The 26,293-nt window shown below is 42.6% G+C and overlaps 2 protein-coding genes across 2 annotated transcripts; one reads left to right on the top strand and one right to left on the bottom strand.

The window, feature by feature from the left end:
• The first annotated feature begins 7,467 nt into the window (after positions 1–7,467).
• LOC120109123 (dihydrolipoyllysine-residue acetyltransferase component 5 of pyruvate dehydrogenase complex, chloroplastic-like) lies at positions 7,468–12,540 on the top strand. Its single transcript, XM_039122869.3, has 6 exons — positions 7,468–8,504; positions 8,599–8,790; positions 8,901–8,988; positions 11,787–11,857; positions 11,972–12,055; positions 12,171–12,540. The coding sequence occupies exons 1-6, from the start codon at positions 7,611–7,613 to the stop codon at positions 12,273–12,275; spliced, it is 1,434 nt and encodes a 477-aa protein (XP_038978797.3). The 5' UTR covers positions 7,468–7,610; the 3' UTR covers positions 12,276–12,540.
• Positions 12,541–22,436: 9,896 nt separating this feature from the next.
• Positions 22,437–25,657, bottom strand: LOC120112133 (uncharacterized). Its single transcript, XM_039130779.3, has 3 exons — positions 25,439–25,657; positions 25,214–25,357; positions 22,437–22,797 (listed from the first exon to the last, which is right to left on the bottom strand). The coding sequence occupies exons 1-3, from the start codon at positions 25,598–25,600 to the stop codon at positions 22,654–22,656; spliced, it is 450 nt and encodes a 149-aa protein (XP_038986707.1). The 5' UTR covers positions 25,601–25,657; the 3' UTR covers positions 22,437–22,653.
• Between the last annotated feature and the right edge of the window lie 636 nt (positions 25,658–26,293).

Raw genomic sequence — 26,293 nt, 5'->3', positions numbered from 1 at the left:
CGGGGTACTTAGCCGACACCCTTGCCAGGCTCTCCTCGAAGCTTAAGACAAAGGCTTCGGCCCCCGCGTCCGACGCGTCACGGACAAACTCGTCGGACTGACGATAGGTCTGTACTGCCTCCGACATATCATGAGCAAACTCGGCGGACTGGCGATAAGCCTCTACCGCCTGACGCCCGATTTCCGCACTCCTCTCGGCCAGCGCCGCCTCTGCCCGCTCCATAATCTGGCCTTTCGCCTCCAAGACCTTCGCCACAATCCGGCCTTCCGCCTCGGTGGAGACCCTCAGCAGCTCAGCCCGAGCCTCCTTGTGCTTCGCTTCGGCAGCAATGCGAGCAGCCTCAGCCTCCGTCAGGCGCGAATGAAGCTCCTGATCGCTCGCACGGGACTTCTCCAAGGCCGACTCCAATTCGCCCAGCTTAGCTTCAAGAGACCGGGTTCGGTTGCGGGCGTTGTCGGCTGACCGCTGGGCCTTCTCCCACCTCTCCCGGTAGTCGGCAGCCTTCCGGGACTGCTTCTCGGCCCGCTCATCCGCCTTCTTGACCTCGCCCTCGAGACCCGAGGCAACCTTGAGCTGCTCCTGAGCCTCCAACAGTTGCTTCTCGAGGGCAGCAAAGCCGAGTGCCCGCTCTTCGGCCTCCCGGAGCCTCGCCTCGAAGTCCCCGGTCGTCCTGCCTGCCACAGCCTGGCCTCCCTTTTCCACTGCTTTCAGCCGGTCCTCGGCCTTCGCCAGAAGCCCCGCCTGTTCCTTGTAGCACTCCTCCAGACGGATCATGTACTGGGCGAGCTAAGAAATAGGAAAAATAAGGGAGTCAGGCGGAGAACAACAGAGCCAATAAATGGTGAAAAGCGGCCAGAAGAACACTCACCGACATGAGACAGACACAGCTGGCAGCCCCAACATCAGAGACCTCCAACTCCCGGACCCGCCGACGGTCCTTCTCCAGCAGCACTGTTTCGATGAGATTTCGGGCGCCATCAGTAGTGAAGGCAGACCCCGATTTCTCCCCAGAGCCGGACGGTGGTTCTGCAGCCTTACCCCTATCCATCGCCTGGGGAAGAGTCCGGCCGATCGCGCTCGGGGCGGGGGTCACCCCAGGAATTGATAGGGTCCCGCTCGGTCGGGGCCTCGGCGCGTCCCTCCTCGAGTCATCAGGAGCCGACCGAGTCGAAGGCCGGGTCGGGGACCGATCACGTCCGACCCGTCCGTCTCGGGCAGGCTCGGATGATACCTCCGGAGTAGCGGCAATCTTACCACCGGAGGGCTGATACAGCGTCAGCTGCCGGTCCGTGCCCACGACGTCTCCCTGATCGGTGGGCCCGGACTCGTCGGTCGGCGTCGGAGGCACCTCCTTACGGGACTTCTTCGCCGGTGGGGCCCCGCTCGGAAGAGCTCGTTTCCTCCTCTGGGCTGCTTCCAGCAGGGACGCCCTACCAACAGCCTTTGTCTTCACCGACCGCATGACGTCGTCGATCTCTGCAAAAAGGACGGGATAGTCGGAGACGGAGAAACCAAAGGAAAGAACGGGACGAAAGAAGGGAAAAAGTCAAGAAAGAATCGGTGGCGGACTCACGGTCGGTGGGGACCGAGCTCAGACCGACATTCACCAAAGTATCCTCGGAAATAAGGCGGGCCACCGGGGGGAGCTGGCCCTCGGCAACCAACCCCTTCAAGGCGGCCAAGCCATCGGACTCCTCCCTTGACAGTCTCGATAGGCCGATCGGAGACTTCATCGGGGTCTCCCAGGTCGCCCTGATTTCCCAAGAGGGATCTGCATCAACAAAAAAGAAGCGCTCCTTCCATTTGTGAATGGAGGTAGGAGCCTCCTTGACAAGGCCGCATCCTCGCCGCGCTGCGAAGCACCACCACCCTTTGTCCTGGGGGTGGCCGCTCAGGCTGTAGAACTCCCAAAAAACATTCAGGGTGGCGGGGATCTCGTGCATACGGCAGAGAACCTGGAAGACCGTCAGGGCCCGCCACGAGTTCGGCACCAGTTGCGTCGGTGCCACTCTTAAACCCCGTAGCACCTGCATGACCAAGTCCGAAGGGGGAAAGCGGAACCCGGCCTGGAGAATGCCCTCATTGATGGCGATCTTCCCTGGAGGAGGATGGGACATCCTCTCCTCAGGCCCCGGGAGCGTGGCGTTGCAGGCCTCGGGAAGGTGGTACCGAGCCACGAGTCTGTCTAAGTCTGTGGCGACCAGCTCCGACTTAATTTGGTCTGCTCTCACTTCGCCCATTCCTAATGGCCAATAAACCTACGGTCAGGACGGGGACAGGAAGGGGGGAAAGACCGGAGCGACTGGAGTACACTAGTATAAGAGGGGAAAGTATGGAGAGCCCTAAGTAGAAGAATGGGGAAAACTCACCGGAAAAGAGGTAAGAACGGCTCCGAGAGCGCCAAAGGAGAAACAAGTGAACAGTCCGACGGCAGCAACAGCTGCGCAAAGGGGAAACTTGAAAATATCTGTAAAGAAGAAGACGGACGGGGAAAGGCCCCCGATTAAATAGGCGGAAAGGCAAGTGACGCCTCGATGACGCCAGAGGACGCCTGGCTGCCGAAGGGTCGCTCGCGCCCCAAAGGCGAATCGACACCATTAAGGAAGGATGTCCGCCGAAATCCTCAGACTGCCAGGTCAGCAATAACCGCCATACGCCATAAAAAGGACGGGGAGCTCGAAGCACGCGCGCCTCTCCGAGGAACAGCGGCAATCCCGAAACATCACTCCCTTCACCTGTTCCCCTTCTGGTTCCAGGCTCGGAAGTGGGGGGCTACTGTTACGGGGGAAATAAGCCGCCATGCCCCACGTGACCGGCACGCGCGCCCAGGAAGACTACGGCTGCCCTTTGATCCAGCAATCCGACCCCGAGTCGGACATCCTCGGCTCCGCAGCCCGACCCCGAGTCGGCTGCCCTTTGATCCAGCGCTCCGACCCCGAGTCGGACGTCCTCGGCTCCGCAGCCCGACCCCGAGTCGGCTGCCCTTTGATCCAGCAATCCGACCCCGAGTCGGATATCCTCGGCTCCGCAGCCCGACCCCGAGTCGGCTGCCCTTTGATCCAGCGCTCCGACCCCGAGTCGGACGTCCTCGGCTCCGCAGCCCGACCCCGAGTCGGCTGCCCTTTGATCCAGCAATCCGACCCCGAGTCGGATATCCTCGGCTCCGCAGCCCGACCCCGAGTCGGCTGCCCCTTGATCCAGCGCTCCGACCCCGAGTCGGAGATCTCTTGATAACGACAGGCTATTCCCCAGAGGCACGCCGCGGCCTCCTGCTCCACTACTCCCTGCAACGGCTGTATCCGATGCTGCTCCACGATCTCCTGCATCAGCCGTACAAAGCGGAGCCCCACTATGCCCTGACGTGGCCGTACCCGGTGCTGCTCCACGACGCCCTGTAACGGCCATGTCAGTGGCCACACCATCGTGCCCCACGATAACGAACCCCCCTGAGAGACCCCCCAGCCAGGTATATATGCGGCTGGGGGGAGAAAGGGGGGGGGTGAGCAATATCTCCCAGAGCACTCTCTTACTTGCGATTATCACCTCTCCTCCTCCTCCAATCTCCTCTGACTTGACCGTCGGAGGGCCATCACCACCCTGGTGGTGGTGCAAGGCTTGTTTGCAGGTCTCTTGGCGGAAGGTGGAGCGCAACCAACACCAACCAAGACAACTCAGACGGAACCCCGTTCACACCGCAGTGCCAATCGTTCTCGGTTTGGACCACCAGCAACACTTATGATTTATCAAGAATTTACAGCTTAAAAATTCAAACTATTAGGAAGAGAATTTCTCTAAGCTAATAGACTTATGCGGCATATCTCTATTTTTTTGCTAAAATAGATAATTCATACATTCTAGTACGGATACATCTAAAAAGGTCGGAAAACAACAAGTCTCGGAGTACTCTAGGTAATTTCCTCTCTCCAACCTATAGAGCACCTCCGGAGTGACTAGCCACATACAAGGTCACCTAGTCCACGGCCTCGTTAGCCTCTCTGAATACATGCTTGGCCTAGAAGGCCACACCGCCGCTAATTAGAGCCCAGATGTCCCGAAGCAAGAGGTGGCACTCTCCCACATTGTCAGTGCCACACTGGATCCAGCTAATCATCGTAGCAGAATTGCTCGCAAGCATAATTGCACTAGCCCACAATACATGCCGAGCATGACCCAAGTCGGCCCATGCCACCCTCAGCTCGGTCTCTGGAACTAAGATGTTGAAGATCTGGCAACCTCCAACAACCACCATCCTAAAATCCGGGTCTCTGATGACGAAGCCAGCAACTCCCATCCTACCACCATCTAGCGTGCATCCATCGAAGTTGACCTTGAGAAAACTTAGGGGTGGGGACTCTTTGGTGAAAAACACCATCCGAGGCACCACATGAGCAAAGGAAGAGCCCTAGGTGCCCCGAGCTATCAAAGATCCATACGACGGGTCTACATGAGTAATCTTTGCTACCTATACCCGGGCACGCTCTACAACAAATCTTAATGAAGGGCTACTCTAGCCAAAGGTCCAGGCATTAATGGCCAACCAGATCTAGTAAGCAGTATAAGTTGCCTTAACAGCCACCTGTCACGTCTGGGGTGGCACCGGCCCATCGACGAATTGCCTGCAAGAAGGAACCGAGGTGGCTCCATATATCCGATGGGATCTTGATGAGCCTCCAGACCCTCCTAGCTCACTCACACTAGAGCAAAGCATGGTCCATGGTCTCATCCACTTGGCAGTTAGAGCACTGGGGTTGGATGCCCAGTCCCTTCCTACTCAGCACCAATCTCGTCGGCAACCGATCCTAGGCCACCTTCCACAAAAATAATGCCACCCTCGAGGGAAGACCAAACCGAGCAGCAATGCTCACTTTGGAAGATGTGGTAGATGCCTCCCACTTTAACATTGGGTCTACAGGACATACACCAAATCTTCACATATGGACTAGCACACCCTAGAGCCGAAAGCGACCAGACTCTCTCTGCGAGATGTTCTCCAAACAATTGACCGATCTTGTTCGTATACCACTTCATCCCCTCCAGCCGAAGTAGATCACAAACCCAAAGTTCGTTCATAACCTCGATATTGACCACGGTCGACCGGAGTCTCATTGGGAGAGAGTCAACCCATGGGTCTTTCACCATATTCATACTCCGCCCATCGTCGATCAGCCATATGGAGTTTACCAAGGCAGTGGACACATACTTGCAAATCTCCCACCACAGATAGGAGCACCTCCGGCTGCTTAGAGCCACCTCACCAGTCCACACCCGACCGTACCGAGCCGTCCTAACCTGAATCTAGAAGCATTGTGGCTCAAGCACAAGCCCTCACTGTATGCCGAGCAATCAATACCTCTAACAAATGCACCCCATGGCCGCCACCATACAAGCCCTAAAAAAAGTTCCAAAAGAGCCGCTCAATTCCCGTCAGTACAGTCTTTGCAACAACGATATTTGACATGAGGTAAACTGATATGGAGCTCAAGACCGACCTAAGTAGCGTCAGCCTGTCTATTATAGACAATAAGGACACCTTCCAGCCGGTTCTGGACACGCTGCACCAACGACATCTCTTTCGCTGCGATGGGGACACCGAGCAAGCGAATCTTATCCATCCCGAGACGCATCACGAGACTCACATGACAACTTGGGCACGATGGAAATGTACCATAGGCCCACTGGGCTCCCAAGTGACAGCGAGACTTGGGTGACAGCGTGAGTCTCACCCGTACTCCCTACATCGCCTGCGGCATCCGAGCCCATTACTGTAGCATCGCCAAACCGCACCCTCCTTGCACCGCCAGGTGAATCAACGGGGGAATCCGTGGGGGGAGCAGCAGCATCATTGGTGGGGGCAGCTGTGCCTCCAGCCATGACAGGCGACCGCTCTACATCATCCTTCCTTACTGTGATCGATCGGCAGATACATGTGATGATCCAGAACAAACCAAGGAATGATGGGAACCAGATGGGGATATCTCGTTCGTTCGCCGGGTGGGTATTGCAGAGTACAAGGAACGTTTCCATCTGTGAACAAGATGCAGGAGATGAGCCAGAAGCGTTCTCTGCTAATCTTTTCTTTCGATGAGTTCACCTTCTCACATCAATCTATATGGCCGTCGCCGCTTATTCTTCTCCTGCACTCTTTCCGGATATCGGTCTCTTGGAGTTTGTCGTCGCTTTCTTTGTTTCTGGGTGGTCAGGGTGGTGGAAGAAAGGAGTACTTCATGAGGGAGGGGGGTCAGTTGGGCTTCCTTGCGAGGAGGCATGCCAAGGATATGGGTGTGCTTTCAAAGGCATGCAAATGAGGCTTACGTAAAACTAATGGTTGTGAGGGTAGGAAGTAGGAACCTAGGTTTTGAGGGTTGGGCATAGAGGGAGAGAGAAAAGGTTAGGCCTCTAAATGTATCGGCCCCCCTGGAGACATGCATTTCCTTTTAGGGATAGAATAAGAAGACCCATCTAAGATAATTTATCTTTATTTAGAGAAGTGGTAAGCAGGACTCAAACCCAAAATGTCCTCTTAAGAAAAAGAAAGGTGTGACTGTTGCAAATATTACCCTGGTTGATAAGACTACATGTATTCTCAATACCTTATTTTTCAACTCGAAATCAAGGTGAGGACACGACTTGAACCTAAAAACTTACCAACTACGTTAACTAGCATTCTCGTTCTCAATACCTACTCATTGTTGAGAATTGGCTACTCACCATAATTTATGCCTTTTTCATTGTATAATACTTGCATTTGATATTTCTAGAATGAGCACCAGTTATAATATCATACGCACCATTTCATATATTTCTAGATATATGATACATATACATATGATACTTGTACATATGATATATATACGTATATTGAAACGCACGTCTCAGCATCAATCTACTTCATATATATATATATATATAATATTTTATTAACATTTAAGCAATCAACATATGTACATGGAACCCTATTGGTAAAACTAAAAGAAAAATATAAAGATGGATATATGGAAATATTCAAAGATACTTTTTCCAAGGAGAAAGTATTTGTATATACATTAAAATTGACGTGTAGTAACGTAGCATGGACAAATATATATGCAACAACTTTTTGCACCAAATTATATAGCTAAAACATGTTTATCTCCTAGTTATTAGCACTCATGTTTTTCTTATGGTTGATCTTCAATTTGTTTTATAACTCTCTAAATATGAGGACGCATAAATGATCTCAAACATTACTTTTCACATGATGAATGGAACGATGACAAGCTATATCCTGAATTAGAAAGATGCTAAAAGTCAAATAGCAAGTGATCTACCATGGCAGTCTTCAATTAATAGGAAAGAAAAGAAAAATCCCAACATAAAATTACCTGATACAAAATTACACAATTAATCTCACACTTGTGAAACGGAACTTGATCTCATTTCGAACCCGAACCCGAACCCAAACCCCATCGAGCCCTCATGAGTCCACCGGCCCTGGCTCCAAGGCCGTCGAGGCCTCCGCCCTCACTTCGATACTACCGAGGCCGTCGAGGCCTCCGCCCTCACTTCGATACTACCGAGGCGATCGTGGCTCCTGAGACTCCCCCCACCCCCTCCTTGAGGCCAAGAATCCATGGCGGGCGTCGGCCAGCTCCATCTCGGCACCCCCTTCCTCCCTTCCGCCTCCATCCGCGGGCGGTCCTCTGGCGGCGGGGGATCCCGAAGGCTGACCACGCGGATTCAGGCCAAGATCCGCGAGATCTTCATGCCGGCGCTGAGCTCGACGATGACCGAGGGAAAGATCGTTTCTTGGGTGAGGGCCGAGGGCGACAAGCTCTCCAAAGGTGAGAGCGTCGTCGTCGTCGAGTCTGATAAGGCCGACATGGACGTCGAGACATTCTACGATGGATATCTCGCGGCGATCATGGTCGAGGAGGGCGACGTCGCCGCAGTCGGCTCCGCTATCGCCCTCCTCGCCGAGACTGAGGACGAGATCCCCCTTGCCAAATCCCAGGCCTCCTCCTCCTCCTCCCCCGCCGCTTCTCCTCGGGCCGCCGAAACCCCAGTCCCACCATCTCCTTCAGAGACCGCCCCAGAAGCCGTATCCTCTCCTCCGCCTTCTCCGAAATCCTCCCAGGCCGCTGTTTCTTCTACCCATCCGGCATCTGAGAGCGGGCGCAGGATCGTGGCCACGCCCTATGCGAAGAAGCTCGCCAAGGATCTGAAGGTGGAGCTGGGATCCGTGGCCGGGAGTGGGCCGATGGGAAGAATTGTGGCCAAGGATGTGGAAGCTGCGGCTGCGGTGGCGGCTGCTGCTGCCCCTGTGTCGAGTGTTCCACCGAAATCCATCTCCGATTCTGCTGCGGTGAAGGCTCCAGCTTCTCCAGCCATCCAATTGGGCACTGTGGTTCCATTCACCACAATGCAGGGTGCCGTCAGCAAGAACATGGTGGAGAGCCTCTCGGTGCCTACGTTCCGGGTTGGTTATACCATCACCACGGATGCACTTGATAGCCTCTACAAGAAAGTGAGGATTCCCCCCCTTTGCTTTGATCAAAGGAGCAATTTTTATGTTAAAATTTGCAGTTTTTCAAGTTTCTGTGATGTGTTGTTGAGATCAGATAAAGTCGAAAGGAGTGACCATGACTGCACTGCTAGCAAAGGCGACTGCTTTGGCATTGACAAAGCACCCTGTTGTTAATTCCAGCTGTAGGGATGGTAAGAGCTTCACATACAACAGCAGCATCAACATTGCTGTTGCCGTGGCTATCGATGGAGGGTTGATTACTCCGGTTCTGCAGGATGCTGACAAGGTTATGTTGTTTCTACTGCTACTAATGTTTATTTATTCTGTGGCTGTTACTGGGAAATCTTTGAATTATGTGTTTCCATAACAAGTGTATATCATGGTTGGTATTTGTAGGTTGACATCTATTCATTGTCAAGGAAATGGAAGGAGTTGGTTGATAAGGCTCGAGCTAAGCAGCTGCAACCTCATGAGTACAACAATGGTACTCTTTACATCCCAAGATAATGCATCTAGCATTCAATCATTTTGTAATTGTAATTTCATAATTTTTTCATTGCATAAAGGATTTGTAATTGCGTAGATTTTTAGAAGTGGTCCTTTAGATTGTTAAATAACTGGAAAAATATCCTTACATATGCAACTTTTCATCCTCGATATTTCTTTTTACTAGAGGTTTAAAAGTATCATTATTGTGCTTGTGTTAGTCGAGGCATGTTCTATGCAGTTCTGTCTTCACAATGGGCATATATTGTCATAGAATGTTTTACAACTTTATTAATGTTTAATTAAAACATTAATAGATGATATGTCCATTGAATGATGAAAACAAACTAGCATTAAATGCTATTATTATTGGTAGAAATCTTGGAGGATAAGGTCCTAAAAATTAATCAGTAAAACAGAAATAGAATATCTGGAATATAGTTTTGGTGAGAATAGAATAGATGATGCTCCAATCAAGATTGATGGACAAGAGATATTACAAAATTTTTGGTGTATAGAATTTATAATAGAAAGTCATGGATAGGTAAATGAAAACGTATGTAATAGAAATAAAGCTGGCTAGATGAAATAGAGAGGTGCTTTTGAGGTGTTATGTGATCGATGCATAACATGGCAATGTAAAAGGAAACTTTATAGAATAATAATAAGGTTTGCTATGTTGTATGACTTAGAATATTGGGCCATAAAGAGGGTTCATGAAATAAGTTGGATGTAATGAGAATGTTGAGATGAATCTTCGGTAAAACTAGAAAAGATGGACTCTGGAACTTCTTTTCTTTTCTTGGGTATAGGAGCTATAGGAGTTGTACCCACACACACAAAGAAAATGTAACTGATTGAGATATGAAGGGAGTGCAGTAAGGAGGAGTATTTTTCATCTTTGTCAATGCTTTTTGAAGTAGACTGGGAGATTTAAAATAACATAAATGAAAGTTGTCAAAAAGGGTATAGATTAGCCTTGAGATAACTTTAGAAGTCGCCGTAAATGGGAATGCTTGGAGAATGTGAATCTTAAAGCTAGCCCCAAATAGTTGAGGCAAGGCTTGATGGTTGTGGTTATATGCATGTTTTGAATCCTTAGAATACATGTTTGATTCTTCTAAATATATCAAACACTATATATCCCCTTGGATGTTCTGATGTTTCTAGTAAGTATCACAAAATACAATGTACTATGTTATATTTGAAAACTTCAAGTCACCTGTTTGAATTGCATAAACATATACATATACCTAACTCACGCCAAAAATACATATTATATATGTGTGAAAAACACATACATATATATGTTTGTAAGCATACATGCGAGTACACATATGTATATGCACTCATATGAGGAACACAGATACATACACATTTTTCTGTGTTTGTACATAATATTTCAAACAACACACTGTAATGTAGAACAATAGAAAACCACATCAGGTCAATGCTTATTCCTTAAGATACAGAGAGTATGTCTTTTTTAGTAAGACAGTGAGGTGTGAATTGTCTTCAGGGGTCACTACCTTACTACTAAAATAAAGTAATAGGCTTTTTATTTGCTTGCCAAATAAAATACTAGTCAGTGTTTAGAAATAAGAACTCATGCGCATAACTATGAGACATAAATCTATTGAGAGAAAGAGAATATTTACTTAAATTTGTCGATCATGCACCCCTGATAGTAATCTATGAGACCTTTAGTTTTAAAGTATTAGGATGAGAAAGAAAACTAAGACAGCTGCCACTTCAAAGAGAAAGCAACATATTTCCATGTAAGATTTGAGGAAGCTTAGAAGATTCCTCATGTTTCCAGGTTCAGACTAGTTCAAAGAGAAAGCAACATACTTTTACAACTGATCTTGTTTTATATTGTCGCAGATCACCTTTTGCACTCTTGTAAGATGGTGAAGGAGAGGGGCAGGGGACAGTTAGATTAAGGAGACTAACATACCTTTTGTTTTCTCCATTGGGGACATGCAGGGTGGGGGAGAGGATGGTAGGGTATAACTATAACTAGTGTAGGAATTGAGAGAAGATGAATTTGACAGTAGCTGTACATTGGAGAGAGGAAAAACCAAAGAAGAAAACAAAAAATGGAGGGAAAGAGAGTATGAAGAAGAAATGAAAAAAGGGGCGGAAGAAGGTAACAGAGGAGCTAGGTGGTGTGTGATTGACATGATGTGGAATATGAAGTCTTGCTGAGTATGTTTTGCAGTATGAAACCTGGTTTAGAAGTAAAGGACTTTTTATACCTCAAATTACATTTTAATCTACTAATAGGGCAAGAATCAATTCCCTCTCCTGTCACAATACACTAAGTACATCATAGAAAAGAGTCATATTCAGGGATTATTCAGTCTTCTTGATTGAAATAGGTCTCCACTGCTGGGCTGAGGTCAATCCTTGACGTGCATTGCGATTTTTTATTTCTTTGTTGAAGTACTTGATGTGTACAGCCTATGTAACTCCTTGTAGAATTATCTCTCTCTCAAAATCATATCAAGTTGAAAAAAAAACATTCTTATTCCTCTTCACTAAAGATATCTAGTATACCTTTAAAAGCCATTTGTTAATTAGTTTCTACTTTCTTTAACCTTTAATTTTAATTTTCACAGTTGAGAAGTCTGTAGCTTGAATGTACGGTGGCCCATCTTCTGTTGGGTGGCATTCAAGCTATTATAGTTAACATTGGCAAAGTTGCTTTATCAAACTGGTAGATCTACTATTGTCATCAATTACTGGAAACTCATTTTTCTATCACTTTATCCTCTTCTTTTGTTCAATCTGCAGGTACATTCACTCTTTCGAACCTTGGAATGTTTGGTGTTGACCGTTTTGATGCAATTTTGCCTCCTGGAACTGTGAGTGCTAATACTGAATCAATTCCAACTCCGATATTCTTAAACAAGTGCAGTTAACAATTGATACTAATTCCATATGTCTCACTGTCAATTTTACTCTGAACTGTGATGCAGGGCGCAATCATGGCTGTTGGTGCCTCCCAGCCATCTGTTGTTGCCACAAAGGATGGTAGGATTGGTGTGAAGAGTCAGATGCAGGTAATTTCCTACTACTGCACTAACCTTTGCTCAGTGGATCCAGGATCCTGAAAGTTAGCTTTCAAGCGCCCTAGGTTGGCTTAATTTTCAACCATGGAACTGCAAATTCTTGCAGGTGAATGTAACTGCAGATCACCGGGTAATTTATGGAGCGGATCTTGCTGCCTTCTTGCAAACTCTGGCCAAAATTATTGAGGATCCCAAAGAGCTGACATTGTAGTTGCTGCAACAGACTAGATATTCCTTTACGGTCTGTTTCTTCTATTAACTGAATTTTGTAAACTTCGTCAGGGAAATAGTTTTACAAGTAGAGCTTCAGGATAGGTGCTTGTTGTAATATGAGCTAGCTATTTTATGTTCAACCCGGCTCATAGCCTCTTGTAGGTCTTGAGGGAACTGGATCTTCTTTTGATTTGTTGACTGCATAATTCACTCTTGAATCTGTCCCCTTGCTATTTTCAAATAAAGTTTTTTGCTTTTTGCGAGACAGATTTTGTAAGGTGTGACTGCTATTCTAATAGAAGCTGAGAATGTTTAAGTTCTCACCTAACTGCACTTATCCGCAACCAGATTCAAGTGGTGAAAGAAAAGAGAATAGTACATTGGCAGGTATAATTGCCATGTCTTCGTTCCATTCAGAACGTCATGCACTTAGAAAAAGTTTGATCACACATTCAGAATCCCCTCTTGGTGTAGAAGTTTCAGCAGGCTTTTAAGTAAATGCATAGCCTAGAAATCAGGTCACACGTCACGTCTTAAACAGATCAGTGATGCAGAGGATCCTATTCTGGATTAACAAAAATAAGCCTGGCATTGACCTAGAAACTATCCCTGCATGAACTGTTACGGTTAAGAGATATTTTAAGGAACCAATGCGCAAGTGTCACAAATACCGGTAGCTTTGGTTGCTCTCGGAAGAACAGCTTTCAATACAGGTCAGGGAAAATTCAGAAAGCAGTGGTGCTCTATTTTTTGTCTCAGTAATACTGAAAAGATTTGGCACCTGTGCTGTGGATGGTTCTGGAGCCTGAATAATAGCATTGATCCCTTAGCTACGTTAAAATTTTCCTAGCTTTAAGCAGAAGCAACTGTTCCCTATGCTTTGCGAACTTGATGCTTTCATCTTTTCTTTGGCATATCTTGTGTTCAAGGTTGGTATATGAATCAAATCTGCTATCAAGTGGGAGTATGGAGGTCTCGGTAAGGTAAAGAAGGATCGTGGGGGCTCTGATACTATGCTAACAAGCCTAACATCCTATTTAAAAATCCGAGCATTTAGATGGATGGGCCCAAGAGTTTTTTATAGACACTACAACAACCCATAACTTATCCCATATGGGATTGTTATTCCTCAGTAATGTGCATCTACAAATAAGATTGCATTGCATGAAGCAGTCCCGAAAATGAAATCTATTGTATAGAGAGGAGATAATTGCCCAAACATCACCTTACAACAACCCAGTCTGAGAATTTAATAGTAGCTATAAAGATACAGCATTTGGTTCAGGAATTAACCATGCATAAAGCTTGGAATATATTTTATATTTGCCGAGCAACTTCTAAAATTAGATACAAGTAAGAAAATATTATTCCTATCAAATTAGCTTGATATAAGTTATTTTAAAATGAAAACTATTATAAACTATTTTTATCATAAAGTTCTAATTTGCGTCTGCCTCCCTTTTCTTTTGTATATCGACAGAAATTTCTTAAGAGTTATTTTAGAAACAATAACCAAAGAAAACAGGAATAGTTTGAGAAAGAACTACTCCTACAGTTGCAACTACTCCTGCAGTCCTGCTCCCAAACCTTAGCTGCCCAATCCTCCCTTAGCCACTTTATATCTCTTTTTTAGTCATTCTTTACATATAATTAGCTTTCGATTGCAGCCTAAGTGGGGCACAAATATACGTTTAGCACACTGCTAACCTTTCTTCCGTGAGACCAGACGCCATGTTCCTGCATGAGATATGGGCCACTAAAGTGTTAATGCTTAGTTGTAATTCCACCAAACATTTAAAGCAAAGCTACCGAGGAATTAAAGTTCTTACTCCAAGTTTACAGTGCTGCCTGACCCCTGCTTTCTACTGGAATTCATAAGCACTGAGGTTTGGACCTCATTAAATTAATGGAGTAAACAAGCTTACAAGACCAAAACATTTAAGCACCCTTTTCCTCCACTACCGGCTGCTCCCTTTTGGGTTGGGTGGATTCACCGGCCAACGGTCACTTCCTTACCCACGGGTCCCGCCAAAACCAGACGCACTCAAGAAGAGAACAGAGAGAGAGAGAGACTCCAAGCTCCTCAGAGCCTACAAATCTCTCTTTATCAATCACGCGGTGGATGAGACGTCTCAACCTTGTGAAAAGGATCGCATCGACAACAAATAGACTTTTTGACGCCCACAAGTTAGAGCTAATGATACTCCTCAATAGAGATTCAGTGCAATTCCTGAGGAGAACACGGGCTTAGAAGGAGAAGAGAAACATGGATGAATTCAGCTTCCCTGCCGTTCCAGTAGAACAGGAGCCCCTCCGCCAGCTCCCTTTTCCTCTTTGGTTCATGTCCTCCGCCGCCAACCAAAAGAGCGACCATCATCATCACCGGAGAAGCTTCTCTTCATCTGAAGAGGCTGCAGAGATTGCCGACGCACTGGCGATGGCCTCGCCGGCGCTCAGCGAGGATGGCGGCGACCGGTTTCTCACTGATGAAGAGAGGATGGACATGCTCTGGGAGGATTTCAATGAAGAGCTACGCCGGATGTCATGCGATCGAAAGAGGGATGCAGCGAACGGGGAGGCGAGTTCTAACTCGTCATTGACGAATGGAAGCGAAACGGATTCGAGGAGTGGCCGCATAATTCACCATACAAGGCCAAGCTTGCTTTTGATGCTGAAGGTATTGAAGAAGCTGTTCTTGATTCAGAAGGCTGGTTCTTCCAAGAGGGAATCACTTCATTGAAGATGATAAGCTCTCATCCTCTAAGAATTCCACTATGGTTTGTAGCTTTCTCTCTCGTCCTTATTCGACGTCAAGCAAGCCATAGGAGCTGAATCCAGAGGTTAGAAGAAGCATGAGCCACCACAGATCGAGAAAAAATAAAAAATAAAAAAGTTTGTAATCTCTTTGTTCTGGAGGTAAATACTATAGAGAGGCAGTCATCATGTTTCCATATAGCTATATATCAATAGCAATAACAAATTTGTAATATAATACAAGCTTCCTCTTCTTTTGCTCCTCCTTGCTTTTGGTTTGCTAAAATTATAAATTTAGTTGATAATTTGATATCTAACTGCATATTGCCTGCCTTCATTAATGAAATATCCTCTCATCATAAATTAGACACACCAAGCATGCAAGAAACTCAGTCGATTTGATTTGTAACTGTTTATTGCTTGGCCTGCCTTCATCAATGGAATGACTTGTATCATGAACTAGACACAGCAAGCATGCTTGCATTTTAATTCCAGTTGTTGCAAACTTTGGCCTTTCTTCCTGCAACAAGGATGGGAAGAACACATTCAGCCATGGGGTGCTCGCAGTGCAGCCCTTTTTCTCTGTTCTTGATTCTAAGACAGAGGATTTCTTTGTGTACGACGCTATGAGGACACAGCCATGAGAAGGGCTTCCAACCACCTTACTGATAGCGGCAGCAAAAATTAGCTGTGTGGTGGTTCTAGATGCTAGGCTGGTCTTGTACCATTCTTGTCCATTTCGATAACATTCTTCATCCATAATAATAAAACTGGGGGAATTGATGTCTCTGTATATTTAATTGGCTTGTTTATTTGGTAAGCAACATTCGTGCTTACCAGTTGGATGATGAGATCACTCTCATGTAATGGTGAAATCATGTAAGATGGATGGAAGTAATAGATAGAACCTAGCCTTTAACTTTTTGAATCACTTTCTCCTCCTAAGGAGTGTGGTGATTTGAGGCTCGAGAGAGACAATATGTGGAGATTTAGGGTGGAAAAATTTGGTATTAGCCAAAGCGGTCCCTCTATGGGGCATGGTGTACCTTTCTTTGTTTGTATAGCTCAATAAGACTCAATAACAAAAACAAGGGGAAGAGAGAGGGAAAAAAAAAAAGTGTACCTCTTGGCAACAAGAAGTGGTATTTAGTTATAATTCTACTGCTCGTCGATCGTAAATCCATCTTCATTGAACCAACAAAATTAGACAGGTAAGTGCGATCCTAAATCATCCTTCATTAACCTGTGGAGCTCCTTTACAAGTCTAGATTGGTAGGGTCCTTGCTTCCTCCAGATTTAAGAAATAAAATATCTTCAAAAGCATCCCACATTCATCAAGATTGTCTTTGTTCCTCAGCTAACATGGAATTCAATCTTATTATTATGGTACCTATTTCACAACATCCAGCCATATATACTATGTACATTCGATCTCCAACTAAAACAATTGATCTCAATTAAATGAAATCTAATTACAGACACACTAGAAACCGAGGTGCCTGTTGTTATTGCCGTATTGCACTTCTATTCTACATGAAACATCACAATGACCACATGAGCCCTACTTGAACAGCTACCATCTTGTTTGGCCATTTTCATGGCGAGAGACCCGAAGATACCAAATAAACAATTTTTTGTGATAAAAGCATGTACAGAATATATACTTACTTACATCTCAAAGTAATCATGTACATAGCATTGATTAAAAATTTCCAGAAGGCAACCTGTGGTGTTGGTTGATCTTTGAAATGTGACAAAACCAATTCAGGGTATGGAAGATACAAAGATGGGCACGCTAGAAAAGCTAAAAGTTTCCACAGGACATTGTGGCTGCCCCAAAGGATGTGGAAATAAATGTCGTGCCATGTAGGATTTTGTGCACTGCACTTGACATAGTATTTTAGCTCATCAATTTCAAATGGCCAAGAAGTCATGGAACGCTGCCATTCACCACTTCCACATTTTACATCCTCAATATAATCCCTGCAGAAAGAAGGGTAATGTTATAATTTAGTTGTTTAAGAGACCGACCATAAGGTTCAGTATTGTATGAACAAAATCAGCAGCCAACTTGTCACATTTAAGTGTACCAAAGAAAGACACTGTATTAAAGAACAAAAAAATGGTTGGATAATTTAACAACTTCATCAGATATAATACTCAGTTGCAAATTAAGGTCTCCAGTTGGAAAAGAAGGAAAAGGTTTTCAAACTTCAAAATTGCAGAACAAATGTGATTGTAATAGATTCATATGATGTGGTTTGGTAAAATTACATAACATCAACAAACTTGCGCGTCAATATGAATTTACAAAGGCAAAACAAAAATTAGTTTTCACCATACTGAACAAGAATTGCAACAATGATAAGATGAACCACAGTACCTAGGCAAATTTACCATACAGCACTTTACTGAAGAAGATCACTTAAAGTCCAAAAGCCAGGTTGCTCTTTGAGATAAGAGCCTGGCAAGAGTTACTCTTATCATGATCCAATTAATACATATCTTAAAAACACATGCCCAGGCAGCACAGCAGGGCTACAGAGAATCCCTGTTAAGGTTTTTCCACTCCCAAGGGAGATTTAGATATTAATCCAGAAACAATCAGGAAGAACAAATTTTCTGCTGAGCTTATTTACCACCTCTTTGAAATGACCCAAATATTTACCACATTGACCATATGGACATCATGACACCTTTTAACCAAATTACATAGTAATTTCAAGGTATTGCCAATGCTAATTTCTTCTTCATCTATGATGGAATGATATTGTTGCTTGTCAGTTAATCATATCTGAACTACAATATGAAGCTCCATACAACTAGGATATTGAACAGAATAGTATTCAGACGGCCAAATCATCCAATCTTCTTAAACCCTTCCGAAACAAGATGAACTACCATACACTAGGATATTGAACAGAATAGTATTCAGACAGCCAACTCGTCCAATCTTCTTAAACCCTTCCAAAACATGAGCACTCATAGGTACTCTATATCCTGATTGCTTATAATTTGCAGTTAATATATCTACTAGTTTGATGTCAGAAGACAGTGGCTATACATATAACAATAGGAGAAAAAACATTCTGCATTGCCCGGTCAAGAATCAATCCACAACTGGGGTCAAAAAAAAAGGAAATTAATGAGAAGATCTAGAAAGATCCTACAGATTTAGGATATTTCTAGGGAAATATGTTGACCCAGGTCGGTGTCATTAGAAAACAAAATCCATGTTGTATCTACAAATGCATTCGCATGCAATGCTTGTTGTGCCTTACTATACCTGGAGAAAGAAATCTGATCCTCCCCACTTCCCACCCTCCTACACAAGCACTGACATATTAGTGGTGCTAAGGATCTCTCTCATGCTGACTAAACATGGATTTGTAAATATGGCCCTTTATACAAACATTGGGTGGTCATTTACTCCCTTAGAATACCCACAACTGCCAATTCCATGATCACTAGCATTCTAAATACATGCTTTTTAAAAAAATCTAAGACCAAACCAGATCAGTGTCCCAAACTACATTTCTCTGTGTCCTAGAGAGATGTGAACATGTCTGCACAGTTCCTCAAAAAAAGAAAAGAAAAATTCAGTCTCTCTTCCAGTGAATATATGGCAAATAAATGCCCAAACTAACATGCTTTTTAACTTATTTGACTCTGCAAAACTGCAAATCATGACATAAGCTTTATTAATATAATATTTCATCATGGCTTAAACTTTACTAATATAAGATTTATTTTACTTGCATGGAAAGTTGTTGCCAAGAGATGATCAACTTCTACAAGCATATACTTCCATGCTGTCACTTTGAATTTGTTTTCAGAAGTTATAGTTGCATTTCTCTCAGCATGCTTGCAACAATTCAATGACTTTGAGACATCTGAAACAGGAATGAAACATGTCAAACTCTAGTAATTTTAGAATAAATAATATTCTAATTTAAAGTTATATGATATGAAAGCCCATAAATTCACTGAGAGAATAAATAAGCGTACATTACAATCGTATTTAGTCAAAGGAGAAACTTATGTAGATGCCATTGTTCAGAATCTCATCATTAGCAAAATGAGCTTTTACATCATTAGTGCAGTGCAGTTCTCAATTTCTCCCTAGAGAAGATGATCTAAGCCCTGAATGTAGCAAAGACATAGTCTGAGGTTTCCTGCCTTAAGAAAATCCTATCCAACAATCATGGAGCAACCACTAAAACCAGATATGTCACTTTTGACAAACTTGTATTTGACTCTTGCTATATTCCCATTCCTATCTTGTCCGTCCAAGTCTCTGCTTAAAATTTCTTGACGAAATAAACTGTCTAGGGATTTGACCATTTGCAAGTTTCAGTCCATTTTGACCATAAAGTTTGAACAGATGAGTCAGGTGAGATGATATTTACAATAGCCACATCATTTTATGTAAACTCTTGGCAATTTTAGATAAAGTTGTCTACTGTACCAGTTCATCTAAGAAGCATCAATTGTGAGCCGCAGAACAAGTGATTCACCATGCCCCTATGATTACTTACAACTCACATGTAAAACCCATTTAAAGTGCTACAAACTCAGATTTTTTGAGTGTCAGAATATCTGACTCTTTTAACCACCTTGAAACTTAACCCATGTCATAAGGTAATTGATCTCATAAGGTACACACCCAAGACCCAAGAATAATCTTGCAATCCTTGTTTAAAATCATAACCATCAAGCTTTGTCCCAACTACTTTGTGCCAGCCTTTAAGAATCCTGCCCTAGCATTCATAATATCAAGTAGGGATACAACTTAAAATCGCTTTTTATGACTGGCTACCAACCTAACATCAGACTGGCATTGATGGGCTTCTTTTATTCACTGTTTAGTTGGAAAAACAAAAAAGAAACCCATAGGATGTGGTTTATACTTTACATTCTTCAACTCATCATTGAGAATAACAGTATAGCACCAGGGATATCTCAAAAAGGGCAATGTTGCTACTTTATGTTTTTTGTGAACATGCATGATGAAACCCTTTAGTCTTTTGTTTTTTGTTTTTGTTTTTTTGAATTTGTGTAAAATCTTTAGAGATTTTAGTAGCAAAGATCTATTGCTTCCAACAAAGAGTGAAACTAAAAGCAAGGAATACCAGATGTCTTCAACATCAATCTCCATTTGGCATTTGACTGATTTATAGGGCAACAAAAACACATGAACAACAACAATGCCAAACAGGCCCCAAGGTATCTCCAAATCATTCTCCTACACCAACCCAAAGGCCATTCCCAATGTCTACAGCTTCGTCTCCGCTAATCTCTACCGCAATGGCTGCATCGAGTGCAGATGAGAACGGGGACGGAGGGCACAGAATCCATACCACTGGGGGATGAAGTTGTTCTTGGTAAGGCAGGATTGGATGTCGCAGGCCTCTTTCTTGCACGGTTCTTTGCTCGACTGCAGCATATTTAGTTCTATATTGATTATTCGCTGAGTAGATCTTAGGTACTTATACAGATCAAGAAATCCAAATCATATCTTCTGGTTAGCCATTTTGGGTAAAATCTTAAATTGTTACAAATGTTATTAGAGCGGATCGGGTCCATAATCCATGTGAACTAGGGGACACTGTATGACGAGGACGTGTGTAATCAAACAAGCGAACAAAGTAGATTTAAAGCGAGTTTGACTTATGTTTAAGCTAGGACTAGACTAGACCCAGCTAACTTGCACCCATAGGTTTAGATGTGCTGTTCTGTTTCCTAATGGTACCATGCAAAAAGCTGTAGCTGAAATAGTAGTTAGGGCAGTTGGATGACTAAGCTGCATTATGGTGATCACTTTGTTCGGCAACCATTGAACATTTGAACATGACATTGTGGAGATTAGGTGAATTACCAACCAATAAAACAAATTGGCAATACTGGCTGATATTGGAGAAGAGACAATTACTGAAAGACCTGCCATTGGCCATCCACCACAGCATTGGCCGCAGAATAACACTTGAAATGAACAAAATTAGCAACATCAAGCAAACATTAACCCTGCATTATGGTTTGTTAACTAAAGCTCGATCAACTTGTATAAAAATTGTATACAAGTTTCGTATAGTCGAGTAATAAAATTGTAGGATATCATTTAATGAAAAATATAATTTTTGAATATTAGCCTCTGAGAGTGACTTTCCAAATTAATTGGACCTAAAATTGGATTACGCTTGCAAGGTAAGTAATATTTTTTTTTTCTAGATTTATCGGCAAATTTATAAATATTTTCTGAATCGAATTATTCTTGATTTATGAACTTGATGCATAGTATTTTATTAATATATACGCCTCTTTCTAAAATATTATATGATTCTTGATTGAACATATTGATTTTGATATAAATTTTGTTCGATTGATTTCGATGTCGTATGAATTTATACATGTTACGATTTGGAACACTGAATATGCTTGAAAAAATAAATTTTGCTTCGAAATAGATTTGGACTTGTAGTCAGACTATGTGTCAACACTCTGCTAGTAGAATTTATACGTTGGCATATTGATACCTTGCTAGTGGAGGTTATACGCTGGTATATTGACACTTTGCTAGTAGAAGTTATACGTTGGCATATCGATACCTTGCTAGTGGAGGTTATACGCCAGCATATTGACATCCTACTAGTGGGGGTTATACGCCGATACTTTGATGAAAACATATTCTGGCCCAGCCACAGAGTATAAATATGGTCATAGTTTATGGCTGCGAGATGAACTTGATAATTTGAAAGAATTTGATTTATAATAAAATTTAAAATTTAAAATGATTGTATTATTATTTTATTACTTGATTTATGTAGCTAAAGTGTTCATTACTTATTGGATTGTCTAGCTTATTATACGATTTCTTATTGTTTTTACAGATATGAAGAATTAGCTTAACTCGGAGATTTATCATGAGAGAGTGATTAAAAATAAGATTTTGACTTTTTTTATTTAGATTAGATTTTATTTTAGAGTTGATGCAAGATTTTAAAATATTATTAGTTTTGTAAGACTTTTACTTTTATTATATAATTAGAAATTAAATGTTATTATTTAAATTATCTATGCCGTCTGATTATGATATCATGATAAAATGCCTTGCATGCTCATGGGGAGAGTTTCTTATGAGTGTGCGGCGGTTGCCATAACCCTCGGCTCGCAATCTCGGGTCGGGTGCTGACAGATATATATTAATGCCAATATTTCTAATAAATAGAAGAACAAACTATTGACAGAAAATATAACAATAGGATTGCCTGATCCAACTAACTGGCCATGACAATTTCTTCTAAACTCTTTAACAGAATAGCATGTCCACATACCTGCATCGTAGTTTACTCCTGACAATATGATTAGTTCTATAATACTGATACTTTAGTTCCGAAAAACAAGCATATTTGGATAACAAAAAGTTTATAGCTTCAAGCACTAATGTTGAAGAAACAGTTCAAGCTTTCGGCAGATGAGGTAAGGCTCCTGGATTCAATCCAAGCAATTAGCAACATATATGGGTTATACAGCAACTTTAAAATTTACAGAAAATGCCTTCAAGTTTCAAGACCTTGAAGAATGCATTTGCGATCGATCCATGGACAAACTGCAAGAAAAGGTTCTCACAATTTGCTAGATACAGCAAGATACTTTGTATGACGTGCCTGAGCTATTATCTTTCCGGTCCCCTTTTTCCTGAACTCTACAGAGGAGACCCCAACTGCCTTTCCTGCATGCAAGAGCTTGGCCTCGATCTCAATTTCTTCCTAAATCATCAAGCAATAATAGATCGAATTAAACTTGCTCAAAGATACAGAGTGCAGAGTATCACAGCAAGAGATAAGATATCTCGGATAGTTATTTACTATGCAATTACTAAACAAAAGAAACAGGAAAGAGCTCCACACGTAGCTTTTACTGACTGAAACCATAAGTCACCCATGTCTACAAAAAGAATCAGTGAGTGAAGACTTATCTTTTAAGACAAATAAGAATTATATAGTTAAAACAAATGATAAGGCATTTATTTCTATTATTCAGCACACCAGACGGGAAGCCTAAAGATCACACAAGCTTAATCATAAATCACGTCTTTTAGTTTTATATTGATGAATAAGAAATTTAAGTAATTATTATTAATCTTATGGATGATAGTCTATAGAGTTGCATGGGGTACAATGCTAGAACTAATTTTTGTCACATTGGATCCTTTCACACACACAAAAAAAAAACATTAAGGAAGCCCTAAATACTGCTGGTAAAACTGAAACTCTGAAGTCACTAAACTCCTGCACAAATCAAATTATACACCATAACACTAAAAGTTTTAAATATATAGTACACTTCTGTCAACTTGTATCACAATTATGAGTTAGCCGATGATTTGAGACCTAAAAAGGTGCTAGGAGAAATCAGCTCCCTCATGGATAAGGTTGGCAGACCTAAAAAGGCCTCCAGCACATTTAGCTTAGTGTATGACATTGCTCATATCCACTAACTCATAGGTGGTAAAATTTCCTGGAAATTTTCTTTCTTTTCTTTGTAGGTCTTTCTAGCAACTTGCAAGGCAAAAGTAAGTGGGTTGAATTAATGATTTGTCTACCCAACAAGAATCACAAGCAAATAACAACTTACTACCTTATACTTTCAAATAACCTCCCAAGCCAAAGATCCATGTTTGCACTGAATCTAAAATAAAGTTCATCATAAATTTACCTATAAGGAGGAGGGACCAAAACAAGACTTGCTCATTCATTTTCGGATTGAGGTCTCAACGTAAGGCTGCAGAACCTTCTTTGCAAACTTGGATACCTTGCACAAGTCTGACCCTAAACAAATTCTGGTATTTTGCATTCTCAAGTTCAATATAAGTCGATAATTATATTATACAGATTTAGGTTGTTCAAAAACATGGGGTAACAATTGGTTACTGATTCCTATCTTCCTTAAAAACCCACCCCTCTCAATGCAACCGAAACTCGATAGTAAGAAGTATCCTTCTCTCCTCCTCCAACTTCTTATTTTTATTCTCTCTTCTTTGCAGATTGACATCATATCGACTAATGGCCTTTTACCTTACACTCCTCTTTTACCATACCTTCTGCATTGGCATACTGTCAACCCATATCTCTCAACCACTTCTCGAACAAAATAGTGCTAGGCAAATATCATCATCGTTCTTCTGTCCCTTTATTTTTTTGTCAATTTCAAGGTTCAAAAAGATTTGGAAATTTTGTCCCCATACCTTCCTTAGCAGTTTGATAAAGTTAGTTTGTCTTGTAAAAAAACTGGGCCAGATACATGACTTAAGTCATATCATTGTGATGGCAACATTATTGAATAAACGAAAGTCAGCTCCTACTACATGGGGCACTTCAGAAAGTCTTTGAATTGTCCTTTTGAAGTCAGAGAATCCCTTCCACATAGTATGATAATATTAAACTAGAGAATTCCGAAAAAAAAGGGATCTATGATGCATATAAATTTTGTGGTTTCAATTCCAGTCATAGCTTTCAAACAAGTAAATCATAGAATGCCTATAGAACATAGCTTTTTCATAGAAGCATGATTTTTATCTCTCTTACTACAAACAAAGTTTGGTTTTTCATGTTCATATACTTCAGTTTAGTTATTCATCAAGCACTTTAAGCTTCTAAACTTGATAACCACATATGACTCGCATGTCCTAAATATTTAATTTCAAACACATCAAAATAGCTTCTAAGTTGCAAATATTTTAATAATCAAATGAAAAACATCGCGCAAGAAAAGATGTAGTATCCCAAACTAGAAATCATGACCTTCACATTAGCATAGAAATCATGACCTTCGCACCAGCGTAATTATGATCCAGATTTCATCTTTCTCTCTTGAACTAAACGGTGGAAAATTTAACTTTCATATACATCAAATTAGTTAAACGGCGAGCAATCTAAGCTTCTAAACTTAACAACCACAAATGACCCACAAGCCTTATACAGTCAATTGGAGAACGCATCGAAGTAGCTCCAAAGTTTGTATTCTCAAAATAGCTTCAAAGTTGCATTCCTTTTGCCAATAATCAAATGAAAACGTAGCATTAAGAACCAAACTAGCACCCCAAATTAGAAATCATGATCTTCGCAGTAGCATAATTCGAACCAAGCAAGCAAAACAATTGTAATTCTGAAGAGGGTTACCCACTTTAATAAAAGCGGCATCCATGTAGGAGACAGTAATCTCAAGAGAGACGCCACAAGTCGGGAGTCCGATGCTATAAAACACCGCGGATCCGATCAAATCCACCAGCGTCGCCGTCACGCCGCCGTGTAGGAAGCTTCCGCCGCTCTATGAATAGAAAGGGAATGAGATCGATCAAATCGAGAGAGAGAGAGAGAGAGAGAGAGAGAGAGAGAGAGAAGGAGTTACGGTGAGGCGGGGAGGGACGGGCATGGAGCACAGGACGCGGCCGGGCTCGACGAGGTCGATGCGGAGGCCATGGAGGACGAATTCATCGAAGAATCTCGGCGGGAGGGCGTCGGTGTCGCCGCCGGACGCCTCCAAAGAACTCCGCACTGCCTCCAAATCCATGCGATCTCGCAACCACCCACTTGAAGCCGGCGACCGCGAGGGTGAACAAGAGAACCCCGCAGGATAAAAGAATCCATATTCCGGATGTGCGCATAGAAATTTTCATGCGGGAACTTTTTTTTTTAATCTGGAAAAAAGGAACGTCGTGGATTCTTTTCATTCCACTGCAGCCGTCGGAGCTTTTTTTTAATTTAAGAATAATATCTTTTAAGAAAAAAAATTATTAGCCAAATAATCCTACTCCAGAATTAATTAGAGCAGTAATTTTCTCTTACAAAAATAAAAATTTGAGATAATTCCGATCCTCTCCATCGCCACAACGGGTTGGTAGATGGACTTGGGTTTCCCTTTTTTTTTTGCTAGAAGTCCTCAGGCTGATTTGGTTCCTCTTCTTTTCAACAAATAGAAGCCAAAGAAATTGGACAGGAGAGACCATGAAGACATTTCCCAATTAACATGCTTCCCATCCACTTATTATATATGATCATATAAAAGAAAAATAGATAACATAAAAATATAAAACTACGCTGCTCCGAAAAGGTTGACTTTCAACTAATACGTCACAGACTTTTGGTAATCAAGGACAATAGAATCCCGACAGCAAAACAAACTTTAAAGGCCAAAAAATAAAAATACATATACGAAAATATGAATTTATAAAAATTAGTTTAACTTAATAAAAAATCTTAGTGT

This window comes from Phoenix dactylifera, chromosome 13 (assembly GCF_051530095.1).
Source record: "Phoenix dactylifera cultivar Ajwa chromosome 13, Ajwa_hap1_PhDact_Kaust_v1.1, whole genome shotgun sequence".
Classification (NCBI taxonomy): domain Eukaryota; kingdom Viridiplantae; phylum Streptophyta; class Magnoliopsida; order Arecales; family Arecaceae; genus Phoenix; species Phoenix dactylifera.
This window is presented reverse-complemented; position numbering and strand designations above follow the sequence as displayed.